We start from the raw sequence: 25181 nt of genomic DNA on the forward strand, positions 1-25181 counted from the left end.
CTGAACGTATTTTGAGAAGTATGCAAACTGGGATGTGTAATTACACCCCTTTGGGATTGTAAGGGACTTGCTTCACAAAGCTGGGACTTCACCTGCCCCACAACCAGTTTGCAAGCATACCTCCAGGACCCAGAGAATAGAAACCATTAATGCATGAAGAATATTCTGTTTGCTGGGCCAGATGTGTGCAATTGCCTCTGTTTAGGTGTAGATGCCTACAGACACAGCTGCACCCAGCACCTGCCTGGCTTTGGCAGCTTTGGGGCCCTTTGCTTACAGGGCAGTTTCTCCTCTTCCAAGTGGTGGGCAATGTGCAACTCTCAGGGTCACTTACAGGTCTGCTGCACTGTAGCTGATATCAGGGGAACTGCTTTAAGCTGGTTTACCCTCATATTGCAGTTGGATCTTGGTTTAGAGAAGAGTGGTGAAGCCCTCTCCAGTCCTTACCTACAGCTCTCCTACAGGAGAGGAGCTGAGGAAGAAGCCACAGGCCAAAGCCAGCACAGTAACAGAGAAAGTAAAACTTTCAAATCTATTGACGTTGAGTGTCCTTATTTCTGGGCATCCCATATCACCCACTGTAAAAAGGGCTAGTCCTTCAGAGTAGTGTGTTCCCTACCTCCTGGTGTTCCAAAGTGTTTTGAGGTGCACAGGATTGATTAAGGCACCTCACAGATGCTGTAAAACCTAAGCAGAGATTGGATGAGGGCACAGTTTGGGGTTTATATTGGTCTCCATGGATTGCTGGCAAAAATTCTGTTGGTCAGGGTTGAACACACTGTTTTCTGTAGGAACAGGGAGCAAGAACATGAAGAAACTCCCATCTCAGAATTGCAGGTAATGATTCTTTTCAGTACTTTCAGTGAACTCTGATGCTTTGGGAACATGGTGGGTACCTGAAAAACACAAGAAGCTGCCCTCTTCTGCAAGAAGTAAACTGTGGGGAGTGGTACAATCTCCAGGGATTGCCAGGGGAGTGCTCCAGTCAACAGGGCTTTGCAAACAGGCAGGAAGACCTCAGCAAATGGAATACTGAATGTAAGCCATTGCTGATAGTTAGGGTTTTTGATCTCATCTAATCAAACGTAACAACAATGAAAGAATTTTACTGCTGTATAATTCAGGAGAAAACACTAACAAAAAAATAGCTCTACAGTTCTTCAAGCATGTTTTTGAACAAAAAATAATTATCATCAAGGCTACGCAGCAAGGGGGATGAGAAATAGGCAGCACTGCGCTTTTCTGATTGCCATTGTATTAATTTTTAACAATAAATTCAGTCATTTCCTTGAAGGATAATTTTCTTAAGTAAACTTTCATCTTTAGCATCTAACCCTTTTGCAGTATTTTATTCTTAACTGATTTCTGGGGAAAAAAAAGGGACAAACTGCAACAAAAAGCAGATTTATAAATATATACAATATCTTATTAGCTTCTAGGCGCTCATATTTAAAACAAACTTGAGCTCAGCTAAGCCCAATTATAGTATCTCGCTGGGCAGAGAAATTAATTAAACAGCTGAATGATAAAGACCCCAGCAGCAAACTAAGGCTTTAAAATAAATAAGATCGTTCTTTTAATTTTTTGAGAAGAAAAAATGGAAAGAAAGAAACCTATAATAGACATTTCAAACATTAATGTAACCAGCCTTTTCAGGAGTGCAGTGCACTGTAAAAAATACCTGGTGGGAGAATGCAGTGGCAGCTCTAACGTGGCTCGCCAACTTTGCGTCTTGCTAATGTGCAACACACGCAGCCCTTTTGCATCAACTTCAAATAACCCTGGGATCTCAGCAGTGCAGCTCAGCAACAACCAGAACAAGGGCAGAACTTGTCAGGATTTAAAAGCTTTCAGCAAAACCCTTCAATTGCAGCCAGTACCCTATTCCATAGAAGGATATCAATTATAGATAGTGACTTGCTTTAGCAGTGCAGTCGGTACTGTCAGACGCTAGATAGACAACCATGAAGAATCATGAATCTTTCTATTAACTGTAAGAGAAGGAGGGGGGAGAGGAAGGATGGATAGGTGTTACAAATAAGGCAGAGTGTCTGATGGTTTAACACCTTGCCTTTTGGTGCATGCATCATGAAAATTTAACCATGCTGAATTCTAAGTGGCTCACATCACTTGAAAATAAGAGCACCTGTGCCAAAATTTCACTGTCAGACCCTTCTGGGTGGGTCAGTAATCATTTTTTTAGGTAGCTTTTTAGTTATTTATTCATCCAGCTCAGGTTCTGTTAATAAATTCAGTCAGAAAACATTGGGACCAAAGCACACTTTCAGTGGCACCTACATTTTACACTAATAACTGCAAGACTTTGCTACAGAAATGCAGAAAAATTATGTCAAATGCTGACTACTGAAATTGCATAACATTGCAATTTCCGCTGTAAAGCTATACCACATATTTAGGCACAGACTTTGTTTGCCTTTATCATTTCATACATGCTATGTCACACATCACTTTGTAGTGCTGATTCAACTACAGTTGATTTCAAAGTAAATTATGTCTCAAAGTTCCCCAAGAAATAACAAAGCTATCCGTATATGACAGAAAGACCAGAATATACATGAACTCATATTTACCTTTTTCAAACCACATGCATATGTTCTTGCATATGTATAGGATATGTATACATCCTATACACAGTGGCAGTGATGTCATCTATAGCATGAACTGTGTGCAGTGTGTATTGTGGAAAAGTTTTTTGAAGCTCTACTCAACCTGGCATGACTAGAATTCATGGAGAGTTACCTAATCCTTCAGGAAACAAAACAAACAGCTAGAAACATACTTCCAGCTCTTCCCTTAACACCACAGTTCCTCCAAAATTTCAGTGCGTCGGGAAGCAAAGCTTGGATAACAGTCTGTCCTGTGCCATTGGACATTCTGGGTCTGATCTCTTGCTCTTATGCATGAGTACAGCTGTACAGAAAGATGGCAGATGTTATCTGGATGAGCCTTGCTAGGGCAATTTAAGCCTTTATTACCTTTATCTATGCCAGTTGCTTCTGTCTTCGTGATTACTACCCCACAGCAGAATCAACTACCCGGATGGTTATCTACACTTTTGACATCCTGTCCAGCATCTTACTTCCAAACCTTCAAGCTCTTCAAGCTCAGCTGGAGCAGCTCAGGCCCTGTTGAGTCTGCCAGTGGGGATCACCAGGAGAGCAGTAGCACGTGCAGCCAGGAGAGGCATGGTGGCAGAACTCTGCTGCCAGATCAGGTGGGTCCTGACAGCCAAACAGCCCGAAGTACGTGGCCCCAGAGCCACAGGGTGAAAGACCTTGTACGTGTATCAGGTGCCCTCCTCCTGCCATGCTTGAACAGGAGGAGTGGCATTGTGAGGCCTCGGGCTTGGAAAAGCCATCAGCTGCCCCCACAGTGTCAGGGCTGTGGAGCCAAGCGTGTGCACGGGCCCTGAGACACACGCGTTGCCTGTGCCTGGCTCAGGCATGCACATGCACCACACACAGCACTCAGAACTGTGCTGACACTGATTTATGCACAGCTACAGCAATTTCTATCTACTTGGATTTACCTACAGTATTTGGATAGGAGGCATACATGAGCCATACCACTTTTTCACCTCAGATTTTCAAGGACCTCATGCTCAAGGACAGAACACTTTCTGCCAGAGTGACACACCTAAGCAAAACCAGGACTGCCCTTCCATGAAGCCCTGCTGAGACCAGACTTCACATCCCTAGTTGCTGCAGATGTACATCAGAGGGCTGTGGCAATCAAAGGCAGAAAAAATGTGCAAAAGGCAGACTGGAGTGAGCGGCCAGACTTTCAAACAGAGTTAGATGTCTAAAGCCCTTTGCAATTCTGGGCAGAAATAACTCGCTCAAGTCCCCACAGCGGGGCTCTGCTGGAGCAGCAAAAGAAATCACAAACCGTGGCCCCATCACTGCATCCTGCTGACTTTTACAGCATGATTTGTGCTACTTAAATGTAGCACAAATGTGATGGTTGCCATGATGAATTTATTGTCTTCAGGGTATAGAGTCAAGCCTTGTACCTTGTAATATAAACATCATTACAACACACTTCAATCCGGAGCCCTGCTAAAGGGCTCTGTGTCTTAGAAAACTTTTTTATATTCCTTTTCTATATCTAGAGAAACTTGTTTCAGATGTTTCCATTGTTCAGAAGCATAATACACTTTTTTCAGTTGACCATTGCTGTTGACTATTAAAATGCAAGCATATTTTCTATAAAAATCCCAACAAAACCAACAAATTAACTTTAAAATTACACTCCAGAAGAACTAAACTACCACCCTGTCAATTTAATTCACTGTAAAATACAAAACACAAGCTATTAGCTAATATGCTCAGTGGACTTCCATTATATTTTACACCTGGAACATCAAAAAAACATTTTTCTTTTTTTCTTGCCAAAGTTACCTTTATTCTGAATTTCTCTTTTAGTTCATATATTCATATATTTTTGTGTGTATTATGTATTGTCACTGGGATAATTTCTGAATACCGAAAGTTTTCCCAAGCATCATAAAACTTCAGCCTTACAATTGCTAGCAGATATAAAGACTGTGCCTATGCAGAGCCCCATATGATGTCATTTGGTCTGTTTGCACAGAATCAATTCAAAGACCAACATTTGATCTTTTAATTTAAATGTGTCAAATGACTTGCAGAAGTATGGCACTTCTTCCCCAAAAGGTACTGTGACACCAAGACAGTTTCTCTCTCCTAACATTTCAGTTTGGCCAATTCAAATGCTAGGGAATTACGTGTGCAGAATGTCTCAAAGAATTCTTAGAAAAATGTTAAATTTTGCATATTATTTTCGTTGTTGATAGTCTTTGATTTACCATTATTGTTGTTACTGCCACTGCTACTACTTAATAATAACAAGAACCTGAAAATACATCTTGATGACTAACTGCAACACCAAGAGGTTCTCACACTCCAGCAAGTGAAAGCTGACATTGCTTTACTAAAGTCAGCTTTGCAGGATAAGCTTACCATTTGTCATGGTGTTTGGAAATATAGGGTGGGTTTTATTTTTATTTATTTTGGGTGAAAAAGTGGATTTTTCAACTAGTTATTTCAGAAGTACTAGCCACATTCTCTAGTAGATTTTGCATGATCTCCAGTAAAGTATTAAACAATTTTCTAAACTAAATACAATTCTGTCACAGTGCTCATTTGATGAGGATGTTTGTCTGTATTCTTTACTAGAAATTAATTTCTTTTTCAGAGTATTCAATATGTTCTATGATGCCAGTAAATCAGAGAGGTGCTGCTGGTTAAGGAAGTTAGAACTGCAAGGGATTGTACTTTTCAGGATGTATTCTGAATTTTGATTGCTCACTTTCTATCTCACAAGACTACCAAACAGTAGAAATTTTTTATTTGGGAGAGGTGGCAGAGTGGGAAAAAAATTAAGGGAAATAGAATTAATATTTGGTATAGCACAGAAAAGATGATACAGTTTGCTTTTGCTAAAATGACTGAAGTAACTCAAGTCCCCATGTATTTAGCCAAATAATCTATTTCGGTTTACACACAACAGTAAATTGATAGCAAAACCTCTCTTAGTGAAGAGAAAATATTCCCCTCACCTATTTCTACTGTTACAGTCCCTTTGGGGAGAAAAAAAATCAAACTTGGCTAAAGGTTAATAATCATTCATGTCCAGCTTACTATTACTCAATAACTATCAAAGTCTCTAACTCAAAATAGCATTTGCTGGCTTACAGGATCAGAGCCATTACAATCTCTGTGGAAGACTTTATTGAATTTTACACTAAGCTTTAGCTGACTGAACAGGTCAAGCACTGTGGCTTCAAGTTTTCTTTATTCTCAGAAACTCATAAACCCCTCTCCAGTTTGCAGCTCTGTTAGCTAAGAAACTTGACTCAGCATAGGGTCAGAGAAGCTGACCCCCATGAAAAAGGTCACGTAGTTTTAAAACCTAGTTCCTGAATACCATTAACTTACATGCACTAGCTGCTCCTGCGTGTCAAACTCCCGGGAACAGCCTTCCCAGTGGCAGTTTGTCTCATAGACCACTTCAGGCTCCTGTTTGCTTTCATCTTTGTCCCCTTCCTCTTTTACCAAGGTCATTCCTTCTGGCTGTTCCTGGAGAGAGGAAAAAACAGGGGTGAGAAGAAGAGGAAATTCTAAAAATGAGGAGGAAGAAAAATGAATTACTTCAGCATTAAAGAAAGATGATGGGAGTGTGCGTGTGTGTGGAGGAGGCAGGAGAGGGAGGATTATTTTATTCTCACTTCACTTTGCAACTCCATTCTACAAAATAGAGAAGCCCAAAAGAGGCCTGATAAGCCAAAAGCCATTTACAAACGATACATGTAAAATAAATTCTTTATTCCCTTTACATTGCAATTCAAAATAAATCATAATAGCCCAGCTTGTTATTTGTGCACCTGGCTTTCATGACTCAGTGGTACCACTTATGCGAAAGGCACTATTCAGTATAATTGAATTAATTGGAATTTGATTTTAGTACTAGGGTTGGACAGAAACTGGATCACCAGTAATCCGGTGTGTTTGCATTATTATAACAGTATCAGGCTTCCATACTAAAACCTTTCCAAGAGCAGACTGGTAATTTTTGAGTTACTTCTTAGTCTGTTCTTGCCCTTAACATGTGCATAAAAGGGGTGAGCAGGGCACGAAAGTATTTTGTTTTGGGGTTAGATTTCCCACCTCCAGTTCATCAGGGTACCTCATTCTCCCCAGCTTTTTATTTGCTGAGGGTGAGAGCCATATGTTAGTGTAAATATTTGGTTCAGATTATGCACTCATGCTATTTTTCCATTCCAAACCTGCTGAAGGATTTAAAGAGACCTCTGCTTTGTTTTCATGGATTCACTCACAAGACTGAGGCTCTGATTCTCATCTCCCCTGAGTCACTGTAAATCAAGAGTCACTCCACTAAAACCTGTGGCATTAACTGGTATAGAATGTACAGCAAACGAGACTGGAGCCTGACACAGGGGCCTCAGTGCAGTACAGCGCTAAGACCCAGTAAGAGTCAAGGTGGCCTTAAGTATTTTTGCTGAACAGAAAACTTGTCCTTAATAAAGACCTGAATGTCTCTTGTTCACTTTTCCATGGCAAACAGAGCGTTGAGCATGCTCTGACTGGTCAGAGGTGCCTCTCCATCAGCCTCCTTCCTCTCTGCCCTCATCCTGTCACAGACCCTGCACCCCAGGAGCCATTCCCATTTAACCCTGGCTATCATGAGTGGAGACTGCCCGTGTGTGCAGCACACAAAGTGCAAGGAGCCTGAAAATCTGTGTGTCACAGGAAAGGTGCATTTTCACTCCAGCAGCAAGAGGGAAGGCTCATGACTGGAATCTGGCTTCCATACCTGCATGCTTCCTGCTCCTGGGCTGGGGAGGTCCTCGTCAGGCTTTATCTTGGAGCGCTTGTTGTGCATGGGGTCTCCTGTGCTGCTCACTGCAGATTCACTTGTGGGTTTATTCTGCTGCAGGCAGGTGGGTTTTTTTTTTCCCCCAGAAGAAGACAAAATTAGACTGTGATAAACATGTGGCTCCAAACAAAAATATGCAGCATCTGCTCAGCAACTTTGTATGGAGAAGCTGCACTGTTAATTATATTGGATATGCAATTACATTGTTCTTCAATTACATAGCATCAACTCATGAAAGAGCTGCATTTCTCAGCCTTGTAGTGGAGCAGGGAGGGAGTGGGAAGGGGAGCATTTGAAGCAATTGCTTGCTACAAACCAATGCTGGTTTTGTCAGAGCAGTGAGAGGTAGGAAGAACTTGATTTTCCACATAACAACAACTTTGGAAAGGCAATTTTGAAAAGGAAAATCCCTGCATGCTCAAAGAAACACAGGAGAAACATTTATTTTTTCACACTTGAAGGAAAAGTTTTGCATTTAATATCTGCACACAAGATCTCAGATGCTTTACTATGTTTCCCATTATAATGGGTGGATAGGAAGAACTGAATGCTAGTGTGAGACTCAGCCAAAAAATCCTAGATGAAGTCCTAGATTCCCACAAGTTAATAGCAAAACAGTTGACATAAACAGGCCAGAATCTTGTTTTTCTCTTGTTCTGCTCGACCGAACACCATTAACTACACCTGCAAATGGATCTTGTAGGAATCCAGAGATCTTTTAGAGATATCTGAACTTGCAGAGACCCCACAAAAAAATCAATATGTTTTCTACAGCAGTATGTTCTTCCTCCACATTTGTAAAAGCTAGCCAGGAGATAAACAGCTTCCAGGCTGATAAATAACCTATCCCAGGTCATAGAGAAATAAACAGCACTAGTTAATAGCAGGCAAATCACAAACCGTGATAAAGTCCACATTAGGGGCCTGATTCACTGCTGCTTATTCCCAGCATTTGAGAATACACCTTACTGAAATGATTAATTCAAACTCAGTAAGTCCAGTTTTGTGCAAATCAGAGAAGAAACCTTCAATCCTCTTCACTGTCTTTGAGTTTCTTTCTTGCTCACAGAATTACTTGCTTCAGGTTACACACAGTTGTACAAGGAGGGCAGAATATGACCCTGTATATCCTAGGGTCAGCCTGATTTGAAGGTGAAGCTGCTAATCTTTACAATATTGGTGTTTTGATGTGTTTTGCCCCTTTTCTTACTCCCCACCTCTCCTAGGTTCCTGTATAAGATCGAGGAACAAGAAGCTGCTGCAGTACACTGGAATATTTATGAGGACTTAAAAGCACACTACCAATCAGGAACTGCATCAACACTCCTGTGATTCATAATAAAGTGCCTGCAAACACTGGAGCTACAAGAAAACTGTTATCAAAGGGTCTCAGTGACAGTGGTGATTAATTGCCATTGAGACATTGCCATTTATTTAATTTTTAAATTCATGAGGTGTAAAGGTTTCTTTTGTTGTCTCTCACCTGTGTGGACTCAGAGGGTCCAGAGCTGACTTGGACAGGGTTCAGGACACTGGGGATGCCAGGGATAGGTCTCTGGGTAGGAAAAGTTGGAGCAGGATGGATGAGTGGAGGGCTGTGTCCAAAGGCTGAACCTAGGGTTTGCTGACGACTTATAATTTGCTGATGCATTTGCTGGAGGGATACTGGTGTAGGAGGGTATGTGAAACTCAAAGCAGGGCTGAATTTGGGAGACAAAGGAGGGAAGAGAGAGGAAAAAGATGAGGATCATTACAGTAAGGAACTTTACAGATTAAAACTTTAAAATATATTTGATATCTTTAAACTAATTGAAGCCAGACTTCCCCCTCCCCCTCATATCCTTCCTCATGCCCCAAAGGATGATAAATCCTGATTTTAAATCCAGAGTTGCCCTGGATTTACTAGTGAGTACAAAAATGGTACCATAACAAAACAAAACATTTTTTCCTAACCTCTACCAGGAAACCACAGAAAGCTGACCGAAATAAAATCCAGAAAAACCAAAATAAAAGGCAGGCAGTTCAATAACAGCTATTTATTGCAATAACAAACTTTATATAAAGAAAAAGAATGGGTGCCTACATGCTTTATAGTACTTTTATTGATAATGCAGTTCCCCAATGTTCGTGTGTATGAAGCAATTCCTTTAATCTTGGCTCATGCTACGCTTTTTCATATGTCTCTAGATCTTATTACAAGAGGAGAGAAAATCAATTGGTTAAATGTGTTCTGAACACCATGCTTGTCATATCACTCATTTGTTTGCAAAGATGGAAAGCTCAGTTCATCCAGAATGTCACCTAAAGAATTTCCATCAGTGCCGTTTGGTTACAGAAACTGATGGATTAACCTTTCCCCTCTGAAATTGGTGATCAATGACTTCCAATGTAGAAATATTCCAATGGGAAAGCACTTCTCCTTCTTCCAGTTAAACAACATTAAATGTCTATTAAAGCCCATTATGTATGTTAATACCTGTCATCACTTCATTACTTCTCCGTATTTCCCAGACCACAGTGACTTAGGGGGAAATTACACTGCCATGTAAGGACCTATTTTGTGAGTAGCGCAAAAGCATTCTTTGTGTCACACTTGAGAAATAAATGGTGTGGAACTAAATCTGCACACAGGAGTAAGAGATCCTCCTGTATTTGCCAATAACTTCCAATCATGAAGGAAAAAAAAAAAAAAAAAATATTCATTGATTTAAAAAAAAAATATACTGAACTACCAGAGTTCAAAAAAGCCACAGGAATATAAAACATTTCATATCAAAAGAGATGTTTGTGGGCATTATACTTTCCAAGAATCAAGGCTACTTCTAAAGTCAAATTTATCCAAGTTAACAGTCTGGAGCCTTAATTGCTGTTGCTGTTAAGTGCATTAACTGAAAATACTGTGATACAAAAAGCCAAAATAATTTCAATCATTTTAAGCAATAATTCTGCAGAATTTCTGTGTTCATTAATATGACTACACATTTTTTGTCTTTTTGACTACAATCCCTAACAAGTGATTCAATGTGATTACATTACTATTATTCCTGGTGAGAACTCTGCATTACAGCAGTTTGCCCATTTAGGACAGAATATCATTAAGAATACCGTGGGAGAATTTTACTGGTCTTTGAGGAACTCTCTTTTCATTCTGCATTGTATTCTTTCTAATAAAGGAAGGCAGAAATGTAGTGAAAACAGTAATTGTTCACAGCAAGAGTTAGGGAGAAATCAGTAATAATATTCAGTTATTGAAGCTCTATAGTCCCTGCTAGTGTTCCTGTAAGCAACCATGAATGATTACAGCACGACTTAGCTAAGGTAGCCACTATGGATGATTAATAGGACATTAATCAAAAGATGCATATCAGGCTTAGAATTTGTTCACAAGCTTTCTTCTAATAGCTGATTTCATGTTCACTGAGCTCTATGCCAGTTTGTTCAATTTATTCTTCAGTGTACAAGCCATTCATCAAAGAACATAATGATTTAACACCCCTTTTCCTTTTTAGTGAACAAACATTGCTAAGTGTAACTACTCTGGTCTGTTCATTAAAAAACACACAATTACACTGCCACAGATGAGGTTGAAAACAAAGCCTCTTTACTATACCTGGTGTTTTTTGCTTCCACACATACACTGTGAGTTCACCTCATACACTCAAACACTAGACGGCACCATCCTGAAGATGCTGTCAAATTCACCAAGATGAACAAACACGACACACAAACAGTTTGAAGTATTTTATTTCTCTGTGAGTGGTTAAAGCCTAGGACACATTCACCCTTCAGATAAGTGAGTTTAAAAGAAAAAAATAAGTGGACTGATTTCACTGGCAGTTCCAAGCACACGGCAGCCTTTGGAAATACAGGCTGAGTTTTGGGGGTTTTTTGACGTTTTTTTTTTTTTTTTCCATTTGACCATGCACAATACCTATCTTTGCAAGTCCAGGTTCACAATTTTCATAATTTTCTTCTGACTCTACATGGTAAAAAGACAATTGTGCGACTCCAGAAATGCAGTGCTTAAACATTAAGTAAGTATACTTCCTATTCCCTTCCCTCCATAAATTAAAATGGCCTCTGCCAAAAGGATAGATTTTTCCTCCATGAGATGCCCTTGTTACCTACATCTGTCTTCACACTGTACAAGCAGTATCCACAAAGAGGATGTTAAGCCAGGCATTAACAAAATGGTAAGGTACAATAGAGGAGACAGAAATCATCTTAGCAAAAGATTCTTACTGGAAAACAGTGACACCAGCACTAGATGCATCAAGACACAGCTGGACAGATGTAATAGGGGAAGGAGGACTCCTTTTTTTCTTTAGTATCTTTCTTTTATGCTGTGCTCATCAGCAATGGTTGAGTCTAAGGGACTAGGATTTTCCTATGGAGCCTGAAAACCTGTACTTCATTCCCTCTACCTCCAAACTTCAAACATCTCAGAATGAAATGAAAAGGTGATTGTGAGGGAACAGAGGAATAGCCAGCACAGCCAAGGGGAGTAACTCAGAAATGGAGACAATGGTTCAGCCATCAGGGTGACTTCTTAAATAGCTCAGGTAGCTGCCTTCAAATAACAATTCTCTCCAGCTGTTTCTGGAGAGCTCCTCATAAGGCAAGGTGACCTGGCTGGGTTTAATGTCACTCGCATGCAAGATGTTGTCACTGGGCAGCCTGAGGATTTTTCTGATTTGAACAGATCAGAAGGTTCTGAAGAGAACAGAAGGTGGTAGGTCTTTCTCTGCCTTTCAGAATCTATACAATAAAGTTAATGTTGAGGGCCAAAAAGAAGAAAAATAAATCAAAGCCCTCAACATTTGCTGGTGTGGTGTGCTCTACTGGGAGGGGAAGGCCTGAATTCCTGCCCTCCTTCCCAAAGTTTTTCACTGCACTTTGTTCAGCAACTCCTGAATACAGGATGGAAGGGGGATCTCTGTAGCCCAGAGCCCCATGTGATCCCTCGGCCTTGACCAGCAGCCACATGTCCTCCTGCTGGCCCTACCAAGTTCACACTGCTTCCTAGCCAGATGGCCAGCATCAGCAGGAACGATGGACAGTGGCACCAGCTGCCCTTTGTCCAGTTGTTCCAATCATGTCCACTTATAAAAGTGCAGCAGTGAACCCACCTAAAATTGATGCCCCAAACCAGTAAACAAGACCTGAAAGTAGTAATTTTGAGACTCTGGAACTACTAAAACTAACACCGGTTTTTCAAAAACAATGAGTAGTTCCAGAGGCCTCATTTTGAGCCAAGTTTCTTTTAAGACAGTTTTAAGAGGCTGCATTTCAGAAAAGGAGAGCTCAAGGCCTCCAAAATCCAGACACCAGAAGAACATGAGAATCCTGCTCCAATTGTTTATGTTTTCCAAAACACCAGCCACTTCTAAAAACTCTTGGATTCACAGAAATGTAAATGAACTATGAATCTTTTCCTTCCATCTACCTACTGAAATATGAAAATTTACACCACTGGCGGCAATTTCATTTGTATTTCTGTTACAGATTTTAAACGAAATAGAAAAAGAAAAGAAGATGAAAGCATGTATGGCCACTAAAAATTTCATGCCAGTTATCTTTTTAGTTGTTGAGTTTTATGAGGAATAAGGGTTAGAAGAAACATGCAATATTTCTGCTTAAGCATTCAATAACTCATGTACACTGACAGAAAAGCTCATAAGTGATATATAATTTATTTTATTATACTGTGGGCTTCTGTGTCGCTCTGTCATTCTGTCTGTCTCTCTTCTCCTCATCTGCAAAGTTTCAAACCCTCTTCACTGGAGGTAATGCAGGGCAGTGGACTACATTGCAATTACATGAGCACATCAAATTTTAAAGAACAGACTTGAAGAAGAAAAACAGACGTTATAATCAAAACCAAATCTTGTGGCTACTTTGTGGCTGTCCTCCTAACAAGGTCGTCCAGTTTCTGGTCACAGCTGCAGAATTTACCACAAAACATCTGTGAATTAAAGTCAGGAAAAAATCATTCTTTCTTATACATTGCATAGGTGAGCCTAAGAAGGCAAAAATGCTGAGGAGATTCCAATTTTGTAAATACTGCAAGGACTGTCTCACTGTATCACAGTGATTTTCTTCCCAAAAACTCTGAAGGAATCCTCTTTGGGTTATAAAATGCAAAGTTCTGCAAGATCTCATGCATGTAAATCTTGCACAAGTATCTGTGTGCTTTCCCCTTTCTGGTTCTGCCTTTGCAAGGTTTTAGGACAAGAGCTTCCCAAGCATGTTAATGAGGGAGCATTAAATGAAAGATATAGGGGAACAACTTGAAAGAGTAAAAAAAAAGCATTTGTGGACTTTTAGAATAGCTGCAGACTTAGCCAGCAGGTTCATATGTGACTAGACAAATCCAAAGACAACAGGTCCATACTGAAATACTGAAGGGAACAAGCAAGACTGTATACTTTGGGGTTGATAACCTAAAGAACATTGATGCTGGGAGAGCACTAAGAGAACAAAAGTGAATAAGCAAGGGAGTTCATGTGCTTCTTAAATAGAATCCCTGTCTTAACCATGAGGGACACACTAACTAGAGTAACACCTCTAGTTTGACCCAGTGGGGTATTTCTGATGTTTTTAATTATTTTTTTCTTCATTTTTAAACTTCAGAAAGATAAATTTTTTGCTTTGAGGTGTCTTTATTTATTCACATAGAACAGTATTATGTTTACCATATTTCAAGTTTGTTTCCTATCCTCTATCTTAAATATTTCCTGTGTCAACTTATGATCCAAAGCTTTGCTATTCTACACAGCAGTCATTATTTGCTTTCCCCTTCCTTTCTTTTCTTTTTAAAATAGTTTCAATTATTTCTATACCTTCTTCCTGTCCAGTCTGGAAAAAACAGGTGAACTCTATTTCAACTCAGACATATAATTTTTCAGGCCTCTGATCTTTTTCTTTGCTTGTCCTTGTTGTATCCCAACTGCCCAACATATTTTGAAATAAAACAATGCAGAATAGATCACTGGACAGGAACATGGGGTTTAGTGAGACACATTGTGTCCATCTAGATCATGGGGCAGGAGAGGGCTTCAGGCCTTTTGGCCTTTGAAGGGTCTTTGATGTCTGGGTGGTGCATTCACAATTCTAACATTTGCTTCATGAGGGAGGGTCCAACCAGCACTGCAAGGATGCATGCAGGCCCTTCCTGACTTGTGGAAAAGCCTTGGCACTCCCTGCTTGCTCTACAGCCTCCATCACTTGTTTTTGCCATCAGGGACCTACAGTAGACAGAAAAGAAAAGCCTATGTAATTTGTAGGTGGACTGCCTTTCTGTTCACTAAAGCTGATCATCACAAACTAGGATAACACCTAGTTAACTTTAAAATGCACTTCTGTTTGGAGCAATTTACCCGTGATATATGTAATACTCATGCTCAAATAGGTACAGATGTCACCACTTTGTCTCATTATCTCTTAAGAGTTGCATGAAGCCTGTGGGCAAGGGAAAATGAGAAATCAGGGTTAGTAGGAAACTGTTGATGTTGGAAGAATATCTGGACTCACTGAATTCGGTGATGTCAGGATTTCACCTTTAGTTTTTAATTCACATTTTCAAAGTCATTATAAATTGCTTAAGAAAGTTGTTAAGAGGCAAGCAAGCACCTTTACTGTTTGGATGGACCCAGCTACTGTTCAGGAAAGCACCTCTTAAATACTTTGAAAAGAGACTGACTTGAGCAAGTCCTTAAGTGCTGTCCTAAAACCAGGGTCTTACATACACAGTAATCTCAACTGAAGTATGTCATAATACAAGTAATGTGTTAACAGTGGTCAAATACTGCTTTTCACATGATCAGATATTTTAATTAATCAATAAAACCTAATAAAAGAAACAGCTTCAGTCATCCCATGATAAACTGCCATGTAGGAGCCACTGTTCAAAATACAGGACATCTGTAAGCATGGCTGGGAGCTGAGCCATGGGTGATGAGGGGATCTGCATAAGCTGACTTCATAGAAGCTGATATGGATCTTTTGATGGAACACTGTATATGTATAAGACGCAGCCATGAACACTGCATACTCTGTGAAAAGCCATGGACATCAGCAGGACAGACTCATAGTTAGACCTCAGGTGTAGAAGAAAACAAGCCAGTGAGTTCTGCTTAGACAAGGATGAAGAAGATAAGAAGCAACCAGTAAAACATGAGTCTCCTGTCGTTCGAGTTGGCAGAAACAGGAATTATGTACATTCCTTGTAAATACACAGGAGTGAGTGAAAAGAAGTTTCCAACTCTGTCCTCTACATCTCCTCATGGCAACAACCTGCTAGAGTGAATGTTGACAAATTGCTCAAGACACACAAGTGACAAATCACTTGGCAACCTTGCAGCCCTGAAGAGATTGTGAAACTCTTACTGTTTCAACTATCTTAGACACAAACCAAAACCCAAACAGCATTACAGGAAGAGAGACTTTAAAATGCACTTCTGTTTGGAGCAATTTACCCACAATATATGTAATACTTTTACTAATAAAAATTGTGCTTTAAATTCTGTTCCTCTCCCTGAATTTTTTAACTGATAACACCATGCTTTGAGTAGGCAATACACAAAAGTCATCATTAGTTTTTATAGCTTGCTATTTAACTACAGGGGAAAACAATACCAAACATTGACTATAAAACCAGACATAGTGTGATCTTAAATGAAGGTACAAGACTTGAAATCCTTTGAAAAAAATATTTCAAAAATGACTAAGTTTCAAATATCCTTTTGTATTTGTAATGTTGACACATTGCATTAAAAATCATTAACTTAGGAGACAAGTCATCTAAATGAATTGGTAAAAAGACATATTCTGCATCTAATAAAGTAGAGCATGTTTTTACCATTTTCCAGTTTCCATCAGATAATAAACATCATTGTACAATCATTTAATTCACATACATCATTGCCCATTTTTTGGTTTTTTTTTACTTTTCTATTACTAGTTTAAAATTAACAGAGTCTGTAGTTTGTACTTTCTCTTCAGCTTGCCTTATTATCTATTCTGTTTTATCTGCTAGGCTAGGTGAAATTTTCCTTCATGAATACATTGCCATATCCAGAGTATCTTTCAGTTCACTGAGAGCAATGGGGCCACACTGATTAACCTTATGTGCTCAGACAGCACTGCCAGCTTTGTCCTTCTCACTGGATTATTCCTGTGAAGGAATCCCTAGTATCCTAACTGGACTTTGTATTAATGGTACCTTGCATAATTTATCTGTGCTCCCTCCATGCAAGTTCATGCCACTTCTAGCAAACATAACTTTGAATTAAATTCATGGCTAAGCACTTTCAGGCTTCTAAAACTGGTATAATTTATTACATTCGAAGTGCTAATTAATACTTGCTTTTAGGGTCTGAAAATGAAGTAATAAAGTGCTAAACTCCAGCACACTTGTATTGGCTTGAGAACTTTCCTGGAACTAATATTGCTCTGGGTTCAATGAATGAGTTTAAACTCTTTTAGTACCACTGAACTAGTCTAGAGCAAATTGCTTCAAATGGACTTTTAATTACAAGATCTGTTACATGCAGATTTACAGGCATGTATACATAATCTCAGTTGTATACAGGTGCACCTGTACATGCAAATGTGCATGTGTAGTCTGCATTCTTTATGTTGCTCAGCTCCTTAGATTTTACACTTACCAAAGACAGAATTCTTGCCATTCATGTTTCTGGTGAGAAACATTTACCACTTTCTAATGCAAGATATAAGTGACCTCTGAAACAATCTCCCTGAATGTCACCCTCCTATAATCTACTAGCTGCATGGTTACATTTTCACAGAGCCTGATATAGATGCAACTTTCTGTAATACCGGTGAATTTCACTTTTATTCACTTTGTGGCACTCCTCTGCCATTCATACTTCTGGAAAGAAGGTATGAAATGAAGCTATTATTGCAGGATAGAACATTATTTTCCGTTCCCTAGATTAACCACAGTACCAAGTGTGACCATGAAGCCCTATGTTGCACATATATGAAGGTCTAGTTATAGTAAGACCTGTTTCAGTGGGGTTACAATTTGACTCAGTCTGAACTGAAACAAAGCCTTCATTTACATGTTGCATGCAATTAATTAGAAAACTTTTAATGTAAGAAAGGCTTTCATTCAAAGTCAACGCTGCATCTCAGGCAGATCCCAATGTGTGATAATAAAACAACAAAACACCTATATTGCTAACATAATTAACAAACTCTTTATCCTACACATCCTATCATATGAGTTTCTTGCAAAACATTGTTTTTAATGTATTTTGTTCTACCTGTGCTATGCTAAACATGTCCTTTTTAATTTCACTATCCAGCATTTGAGCATGTCCTTTTACACAAATATAATTACAGATAATTATACAAACTTGCAACTTGCAGTCTAAAACAGAAAGCAAAGCTAAGAACTAAGTAGTTAGATTTAAGTAAAGGTTAGATTCAAATCCTCAGATGGGGTCTTCTGTTTTATAGTGCAATTGTCAGCAATTTGGGCATGGCACTGAGAAATGAAAAAATTATATCTGCATATGTGACAAAATTATTTTGAGCAGCATGGTGAAAGCTAAGTGGTTATCTTTAGAGCCCAGTATGCTAGATGAATGAGCAATACTGATAGCAAGATACATATCGATGCTGAAATGGAGTCAGAGCTGCTCATACACTGGTTCTAAATTAACTGAGACAAATGACGAGAAGCACTTGCTTGTCTCAATGCAGAATTCAATGAAGGAATGAAAATTTGATCAACATTAAGCTATGGCAAAAACATGTTAAAACAATTGGGTAGAGAAAAAAACAGAAAAAATCATGGTGCATTTAAATTGTTGCTCCTCCCCTAGAATATCATTGCATGTAGTAGAAGGAGACTTTCAAACAATATCAGCAGAAAAAACAATGCAAGAACTCTAAGGAGCAGATTGAAAACAACACCAGAAAAGATATTAATAAGAGGAGACATAATAAGAATATATAAAATATTGAATAAAGAAGAAGGATTGAGAACATGAGGACTTCATGTCTTATAACTGAGACATTCTGTTAAATTTAAAAACTAGGTAATTTAAACCTGATAAAAGGATACTCTTTCCTTTTCTTTTTTTTTTTTTTTTCTTTTTTTTTTTTTTTAATAGAGTGTATAATTAGACTGTTGGGCTCTCTGCTAAAGAGACATTTCACTTTTCTCTATTGATAACTTTTTTTCATTTGGTACCTTAACTCTATTTTTATTTTTCTCTTTATTTTCTCTTTGTGTTTGCAAATAAAAACTGGAAAAATTATTACCTAGTCACTCATCTCTAGGTACAATGCACTGACTCGTTATACAACAATCATCCATTGCTGTCTAAGCTCACTCGACAAACCTGGCTATCCCTTTCTAGTGCTCTTTGTGAAAGCATCCTTGCCACCATTCCCTGATGCTTCAGAGCAACCCAGAGCAAAGTGACAGGAGCCAGAGCAGCCAGGGTCTGGCTGTAATTAACCACACTCTGTTAACTGTTCTGATGCTATCAGGGCAGCACATGGAGGAAAAAACAAAGTGCTACTGTGTTTTCTTGGTTTCTTTCAAACCTTCAAGGAGATCCCAAAGGGTTCCTGTGCTCACATGATACTGAATTTTCACAGGTTATGAGATGGCTAAGTTATATTCACAGTTATATCGGCCTAGACCCGAAGAAAGTCACATGTAGTAGGCAGAACTACTGACTTAAATGCCTTGGATCTGACAGGGAATTCAGATCACTTTCTGAAAACTGACTTTGTCATTTTGGTATCACAGCATTGCCAAAGGACTAGAGGTTCTAAATTTAAAATCTTATAGAACATTAAGTCCCAGCCTCCTTTGTTTATTAAAGACCAGTCAGTCTTTCGTAAAGGTTTTGAATCAGTACTCTTAATATCATGGGAAGTGATTACCCCCTCTATACTCACTCTAAACCATGCTGTCTCTCAAAAAGAAGTGCTACTGAAGTGCAAAGTCTAATAATTGTTACAGGTAGCAGATATAATATTAAGTAGGTCTTGACAAAGGATTAATAGCAGGGGTGCTGCACTGCAGGACTGAGGCAGGTAACCAAATGAGTAAATGTCAAATGAAGGATTATCCTCATTTGATGCTCTTTCACACATCTCCTTTCTGAATAATCTCTCCCAGCTGAGACCTAAACCAGGTGTTTTCAAATGCACAAAGTAGAAGCTCTACCTGGTGTGCAAAAGGAGATCCACTATTAGCTGTCAGCAGGAGTGTCATCTCCTTTTCAAATACTCAGCCAGTAGTCAGGATACAGCACTACACTGCCAGCTGACAATGGCACAGCACCCGCTCAGCGGAGCTCTTTCTGGCTTGTGCTGAACTACTAGTATTTATTATTCAATCTAAAGTAGTACCCATGTCAAAGACCAGAGCACTTCTGTGCTTGACTTTGTACAAACAGAGACCAAAATGTGGCTCTCTTCACCTGATTCCATCCTCAACATCCCACAGGGCTCATACAGAGGATCCAATGTGGAAAAGCTGCATGAAGCACAGGATGTAATCTTTCAGCCTTTTGTTTTAGCCAATGCAAAGACCAGTGAGGTCCTCAAGACACTTTCTTAACACAAATAGTATCTTTGCAAAAATGGGTATAAAAGAGCATTGAATCCACAAATTAAACATACCAGAAGTAAACCTGCCCATATTTTCATGTGCTGACTCATCAGCTTTTAGTTATGTGACAGCACACCCCTTTCCCCCTCTGCATAATTCTGAACTCATTCAGTCCACAAGACACACAGTAGCCTTCAGCAAGAGGCCCTCTGTTACTTTTCTTCTCTGTGCCCAGAGTAACGCCCGTAGGCCTTCCTTCCTTTGTATTTAAACTATCAGTGACTAAATAATTACTGACACCCTCCTGAGCTTCTCCACTGTGCTCATCACTGTATAATCTAATTGCTTCACAAAACATTAATGCTTTCAACCTCCCTCTGAGGTTCCATTTTGCACAGGACCATGAATTAAAGAAAGATGGTAGCAAAAGTGTCACTCTTTGTGGTTGCCCAATTTCAGGCAAGAAGATCTGGGCTAGTTAACATGACACAGTATACAAAATGTTCAAAACAGCTGTCAGTATCTTCAAGTCATGGCTGTGAGCAATTTGACTCCTCTGCAAAATGAAGAGTGGTAGGCTGGGACTGCAGAAGACAAACTGAGCTTGGTGGTCACTTCTGACTAGTTCAGTTTGCCCAGCATCAGTCTAGAATTGTGTTGCAAGAGCACAATCTACCCTCCAGGCAGCAAACAACCAGATACAAGGCTCCCTCCTCTTTTAGGCTGCCTTGGACAGGTGAGAGAGTGTCCTGCGGCTCTCACTGATCCACAGAGGATGCCCAGGCTGTTCAGGCTGTGCATTGAAGAAGAGAGGGGCCCTATAAATACTGTAGAACCCTGAAGTTAAAGATGGTATCAGAGCACAATCACAAGGGGGCAGTACCTCCATTCTCTGAATGAGCGGCTTCTGTGTGATTTATTTTGCAGCCTTTTCTTTCTTCTGCTGCAAGTCTATGTTGTGTTATAGAAAGGCATTTTGTGCCAACTTGCTTAGCCTGTACAGTTTCTGGGCTGACTCCTGTTTCCTCTAAAGACTGCTTTCTGTTTCACAAAACTGTTATGGCTGGACAGACAGCTGAGCCTCCACAGGTTTCCTAAGGAGGGACCAGAACTGCAGCTGCAGGGAAAGGTCCTCCTCCCTATCTGTGGGCCCTGGACTGGAACATGCCAAGTGCTTAGTTTATTTAACATATGCTAATAGAAACGTCTTAAGGGCTTATCACTTGACTAAATAGGACAATTTCTCAAGAACAGCAAAGATTACATCTACATCATCTAGGCAACATTCTTGGCAAAGTTCAGCTTCCCAGTAAAAAGGCAATAGTTCTTCTAGTTTGTAGAGTTAAATATCTTTTTTCCCTAACTTCATTTGAATAAATTAATAACCTTGCCGATGTTTTTTGGAAATATTCAGCATTAGACAGGTATTTACCATGAAAAATGCTGTCAAGTGTAAACTACTTGGACTAAGTTAAAAAACATAGGAAACAATAACAAAAAGTAGAAGGACTGTGTAATGTTAAGTATAGCTTATGCTACTGATACTATCAAAAGTAGAAATTCTTTCTGTTTTGCAATTCCATCTAGTGGCTTGCTGAATGGTACCATTTTCTTGCAGCAACTCCAATGATGTTAACCTGCAAGTTTCCAGAAGCTGGGATTTTACACCAGGAAATGGTTTTTTTCTAGACTTTGATCACAGTTGCTGATAGGATATCAAATGGGATGAACCTATGGTTTTATTCAACACAACAGTTCTTGTGCTGAATGCATTATTTGCAAGACCGTGAATATTAAATTAGGTTTTACTGACAGTCCTGTTAGCATTTAGTCTTGGAATTTATTAAGGCAATGAAATGTGGTTTGGGTTTAATACCTTACATCACTGTTTATTTTGGTTTATATAGACAGGTTCACACAGGAGAAGTTAAAAGGCATCAACAGAGGTGAGTTGTAAAGCAGGAAGAAGAGCTCTCCCTTTCCTTCCTTTCAGTTGAGAAGAATGGAGGTGTACATTTCCAACTGTGCATGGTGAATGAACATATGCTAATAAAAATGATTAAAAAAAAATCTTAATTTAAATTTTGTCTTTAAATGAAATTTTGTCTTATGCATTCCTGGGAAGTATGATCAGAAAGCGCTGAAAGCTTTGGTCAACCACAGGTTCAGTCACACAAGCACTGCTCTCTTCAGTGACACCAGTTCACAAGACTCACTTCAAAGACTCCTAGCATCCTTACTCAGCCTTTGCCCACAACTCCCTCCAGTTCCACAACTGTCTTCAACAAAACCATTCGTCTGACTCCAGCTTTGCTTTGGAAGAGTAAGAGAAGACTTACTCCACTATAGAGACTATGCCAACTTTCATACACTATTTGCTTTACCACAGCTGCAAGCTACGGGAAAGGAGTTTAGTTATTAAGTGCCATCCTATCTTAATGACAGTGCAGATAGCACACCTCCACTGCTGCCAGCCATTGATATAAATCACATTCTTCATTAAGGAGCTTCATAACTGGGACCATGGCTCCACTGACTGCCAAACTGTATTGAGAGCAATACCTGTACCTGTGAAATACCACACAGCTACTCAAGTACATCAGAGCTACCAAGCATGACTATTTAAAAGTGCTTAAAAAGGAAGACACAGCACTTACACTAATACCAATATTTGCAGTGCTGTTGCTCTCAGAATTTGTCAAGCTCATGGTTTCTAACACACCAGTTGTGTGCCCTGTCTTCTACAGGAGTAAAAACACCCGTAGCCTGTTTTCAAAGCTGTAAATGTGTCATTTGTGCCACAGAGGCATTTCACAGATTTCACAGAATATTCTGAGTTAGATGGGACCCATGAGGCTCATCAAGTCTGACTTTTTAAGTGAATGGCCCATACAGGGGCCTGACCTTGGTAATGTTTTTGAGCCTTGCCTAAAAATGGGTGCCTCATCTCAATAAACAGATGTAGGGACTTATTCCTTTGCCTCATCGCAAATTGAAGGTGGAAGTTGCTTTTAATCCAGGGCCCAGAAGCACTCTTTGAGGGTTAGAAATACAAGCCAAATATTTTCTGACACTTTGGAGAGGTGGGGATTTTTTTTTTAGAATACCAAAGGAGCTTTTCTCAGATAACATATAGCCATACCACAAATACAAAAATGTTCCGCAGTTGCATCTCCATTTTTCCTGCTGCAGTTCTTGATTTTCTTCCTCTCCTTTTTTTCTTTTTACATTATTCCTTTAGTTCCCTCTCCTTTGTGCCCTATTTGCTTCCCTTTTCTGTACAACTTCTGTCCATCTCATTTGCTACTCTGCTCTTCTGCTTCCAGAACAACCATTCCTGACTGTTTTCTTGCACACACAAGTGAAGCAGCCAAATGAAAATCACAGTATTTCTGATGACAGTACTTACTTGGTACCAATAAAAAAAAATTAGCCAGAGAATGTCAAATCTTTCAATACGTGGAAAAAAAAAACAAACAAACTTTTGAATACCCAAAAGTTAAATCCAAACATTTGGATTGAACAGTACCATATTCCTCTTCTTTACTTTCTGATGATTGTAATGTAGGAACATTTCACTGTCCATCATATCCATGGGCAGAAGAACCCAAGTGACTTAAGTCACAAACCTATCCTAGAGGTTCTTCTCTGAAAACAGATTGCTGGACACACAAACACACACTGTTCCTGCTGGTTAGACAAAATATTACCAGCACTGGACAAGAATAGGCCAAAAAGTTCCTTGTGGTTACCTTTCTGAACAAGAAAAAAATATTTAACACTTTAAATTAAGCTCCAATGAATATACATTATAGAAACTGCAAAATGCACATATTCCCAAAAAAAAACCCACCCCACAAGTTACTTAAAAATGTGAGTATGCATTCATATTTGGGGGTGTGTGACACAAATGAGAATATGCAATTCAGGTAGCAAATACAATTCTTACCTTATTGCACTTGCAGATAAGTGGCCATAAGAACCACTGGCTGACGAACTGCTACGAGAATTATTGAGAATTGTGACCAAGGAATTTGGAGATGTCCGTATCATGGTCTGAAGGTCAAAGCTGTGGTCAGACAGGGGGGATATGGACAGCGTGCGCTTTCGGCTTGGTCTAGCTGACAACCTCGGACTCGGAAACCTGGCGCCTGTTATGTAAACACAAATAATTATCCACCAGGGCATTTCATCGGATTTATTTGTTATCAGTCATGGGTAGAGGGAGACACCAGCACACTGTGACAAGCCCGCTTTCTTCATTTGTGATCTACTGGCCACGATTGAGGAAAATTAGGAAGAAAAATCTTTCTTCCTATGGCTTACCTCAGGGGAGCTCTGTTTATTAATGTGCAAGCAAAATGATAAATGACTAAACAAAAGGAAAAGACTTTTATGAGTTATCCCTCTCATTTCTGGTGATTTATGAATGTGATGGCTTCTTAGACATTCACATCATTAATTCAACCATGAGCAATGAGGCAGTGGTTCAGATCCGGGATACCAGCAAGCCCAAACCCACAACACTTTAATACATACAGCCAAACGTACACATGTCAGATACAGTATAGAAATGAAGAGGCAGCTTTCCCTCTGTTGACCATAATTCTACCAGGTATTTGATGTAAAACTAAAAATAAGGACTGAAACAAACACTAAAAGGGCCAGCTCTATCAGCAGAATTCAGATTGACATTCAGAGCATTAAAATGAGAAACAGTAGGCTTTATTTGAATTTGTCCAAGATCCTATGATATTCTTTTCCTGCGATGGGTTGTATAGGGGCCTACAACAGCTAAATTTCTTTAAAACTGGAGATTAGATTTTCAAAGCAGCAAAGTGAAGGCAAACATACAGATACCACTTAAATAAATACACATTATGTTTCTAAATTTTATGTCCTGTTCTGAAAACCTCTACCTCTTCTGATCTATTTTACCATGTCATCCCAACTCTCTGCAGTCCTGACAGAAGATATATCACCTTACATTATTGCCTTTATTTAATTATTTTCTATCTTGGTTGAGTGTAAGGAGAGAATTAGCTTCCCCACTGCACACTGAACAATTTCCTTTAACAGTACTGCTGCTTCTACCTTTTTAATCCCTTTAACCTGCAGTAAAGCACTGAATCCTAATGAT

The 25181-nt window shown here is 39.4% G+C and overlaps 1 protein-coding gene across 6 annotated transcripts in view; it reads right to left on the minus strand.

The window, feature by feature from the left end:
• The window catches only part of GLI3 (GLI family zinc finger 3), a 202037-nt gene that overhangs the window by 31584 nt on the left and 145272 nt on the right, over positions 1-25181 (minus strand). For 5 of the 6 annotated variants that reach the window (XM_077786302.1, XM_021531961.3, XM_021531962.3 and 2 more), the window contains 4 exons: positions 23991-24192; positions 8924-9140; positions 7378-7494; positions 5982-6122 (listed from right to left, as the gene is read on the minus strand). In XM_077786302.1, coding sequence (XP_077642428.1) covers positions 5982-6122; positions 7378-7494; positions 8924-9140; positions 23991-24192 — 677 coding nt within the window. The remainder of the gene's footprint in view (positions 1-5981; positions 6123-7377; positions 7495-8923; positions 9141-23990; positions 24193-25181) is intronic. The other variant, XM_021531964.3, reaches the window with a different exon arrangement.

Source organism: Lonchura striata, chromosome 1, assembly GCF_046129695.1.
Source record: "Lonchura striata isolate bLonStr1 chromosome 1, bLonStr1.mat, whole genome shotgun sequence".
Lineage (NCBI taxonomy): Eukaryota > Metazoa > Chordata > Aves > Passeriformes > Estrildidae > Lonchura > Lonchura striata.